The sequence below is a fragment of the Plectropomus leopardus genome, unplaced genomic scaffold, assembly GCF_008729295.1.
Source record: "Plectropomus leopardus isolate mb unplaced genomic scaffold, YSFRI_Pleo_2.0 unplaced_scaffold5303, whole genome shotgun sequence".
Lineage (NCBI taxonomy): Eukaryota > Metazoa > Chordata > Actinopteri > Perciformes > Serranidae > Plectropomus > Plectropomus leopardus.
In genome coordinates, this window is record NW_024658223.1 from 1 (window position 1) to 1515 (window position 1515).

At 46.2% G+C, this 1515-nt stretch overlaps 1 protein-coding gene across 1 annotated transcript; it reads left to right on the plus strand.

Annotated features, from left to right (window-relative positions):
- Positions 1-130: 130 nt before the first annotated feature.
- abt1 (activator of basal transcription 1) lies at positions 131-1217 on the plus strand (the record flags this gene model as incomplete). Its single annotated transcript, XM_042482618.1, has 3 exons — positions 131-306; positions 458-643; positions 765-1217. Coding segments are annotated over 3 exons (548 nt in total), but the record flags the coding sequence as incomplete, so codon positions are not given.
- Between the last annotated feature and the right edge of the window lie 298 nt (positions 1218-1515).

Consider the following 1515-nt stretch of genomic DNA (forward strand, 5'->3'; position numbering starts at 1 on the left):
GGACACATGCATCAACACACACACAGTTATCACAACAGGAAGAAGAAAAGAGACTAAACTGAGACATTCAGTCACTAAAGGGTTAATAACAAACCTAGGACGGTCTGATCAGTGATTCATTGATCCTCAGACGGCCAGGTGAGGAAGAGGAAGAGGAAGTCGGGCTTGAGGAGGTGTGACTTCACTGAGGGATGGGTGGAGTTCAGAGATAAACGGGTGGCAAAGCGAGTCGCCACGTCTCTCCACAACACGCCGATGGGAACCAGGAAACGCCAACGATTCTCCTCCGACCTGTGGTCCATCAAGGTACAGTCTGCCCGGCGACACCTGACGGCCTCACCTGTCACGATTATTACACCTGAGAGTTCATCGATGCTGAGGTTCGTTCTGACTCATCTGGTGAGCAGCTCTTGTGTGACATCACTGTCTCTGTCTCTCTGTCTCTCTGTCTCTGTAGTACCTGCACAGATTCCAGTGGACTCACCTGAGTGAGCGTCTGGCCTACGAGCAGACTGTCCTCCAGCAGAGACTGAGGACTGAAGTGTCTCAGGCGAAGAGAGAGACAAACTTCTACCTGAACAACGTAGATAAAAGCGCTCATCTGGACAAGCTGAGGAGGAAGAGGCAGAAAGACGGACAACAGGTAAATTCTGAACCTACAGGTGGACTCAGGTGGACTCACCTGAACCTACAGGTGAGTCCACCTGTAGGTTCAGGTGGGCTCACAGTTGTGTTTGTTTTAAAACTTTATACGTCTCTCTCAGGTGGACGAGAGGACATGGGACTTCACTCAGCATCAGACAGAGGAGGAGATCCAGATGAAGAAGAAGAAGATGAAGAAAGACTCCATTTCCCAGAAGCACCTGGATAAGGCCCGCCTCCTACAGCAGAAGAGCCAATCAAACGTCTCGCTGCTGGCCAAGATCTTTAACTCCAACCAATCAGAGTGACAGCAGGGAAATAGTTGATGTTGGACAAGATTGTTTCCATGGAAACAGGAGGCAAGATTGAAGTTTTTGGTTCCCCACTCAACGAGCTCGTTAAGTTTTTGGCACCACTGAACAGGTGTGATGATGTTAACTCTTCGGTGCCTGCGGCGCGTCCACATCCTCTCTGACCATCAGTCTGTCAGACTCTGACATCACTTACATGTTCAGGTGCTTCCACCTGTCTTTCTCTGTATCAAATGTAAATAAATATACCTTCTAGTGACACAAGTGTTTTGTTATTATGGGATGTTTTTGTTGCTAGAGAACAAAATGTGTCAACTGAAATGTGAATTAATTTATTTTACATTTTACAGTTTTGAAACGTTTTCAGTTCATGACAAGATTACTATGGATGGATGATGGATGGATGATGAAATGATGGATGGATGGATGGATGGATGATGAAATGATGGATGGATGGATGGTGAGTTTAACCCTTTAAACCCGGGGTCACTGATGTAATTTCTTTCACATCAAAAAAGCCAACGAGGAACTTGGTGAGAAACATTTTAGGAAATAATTTTCT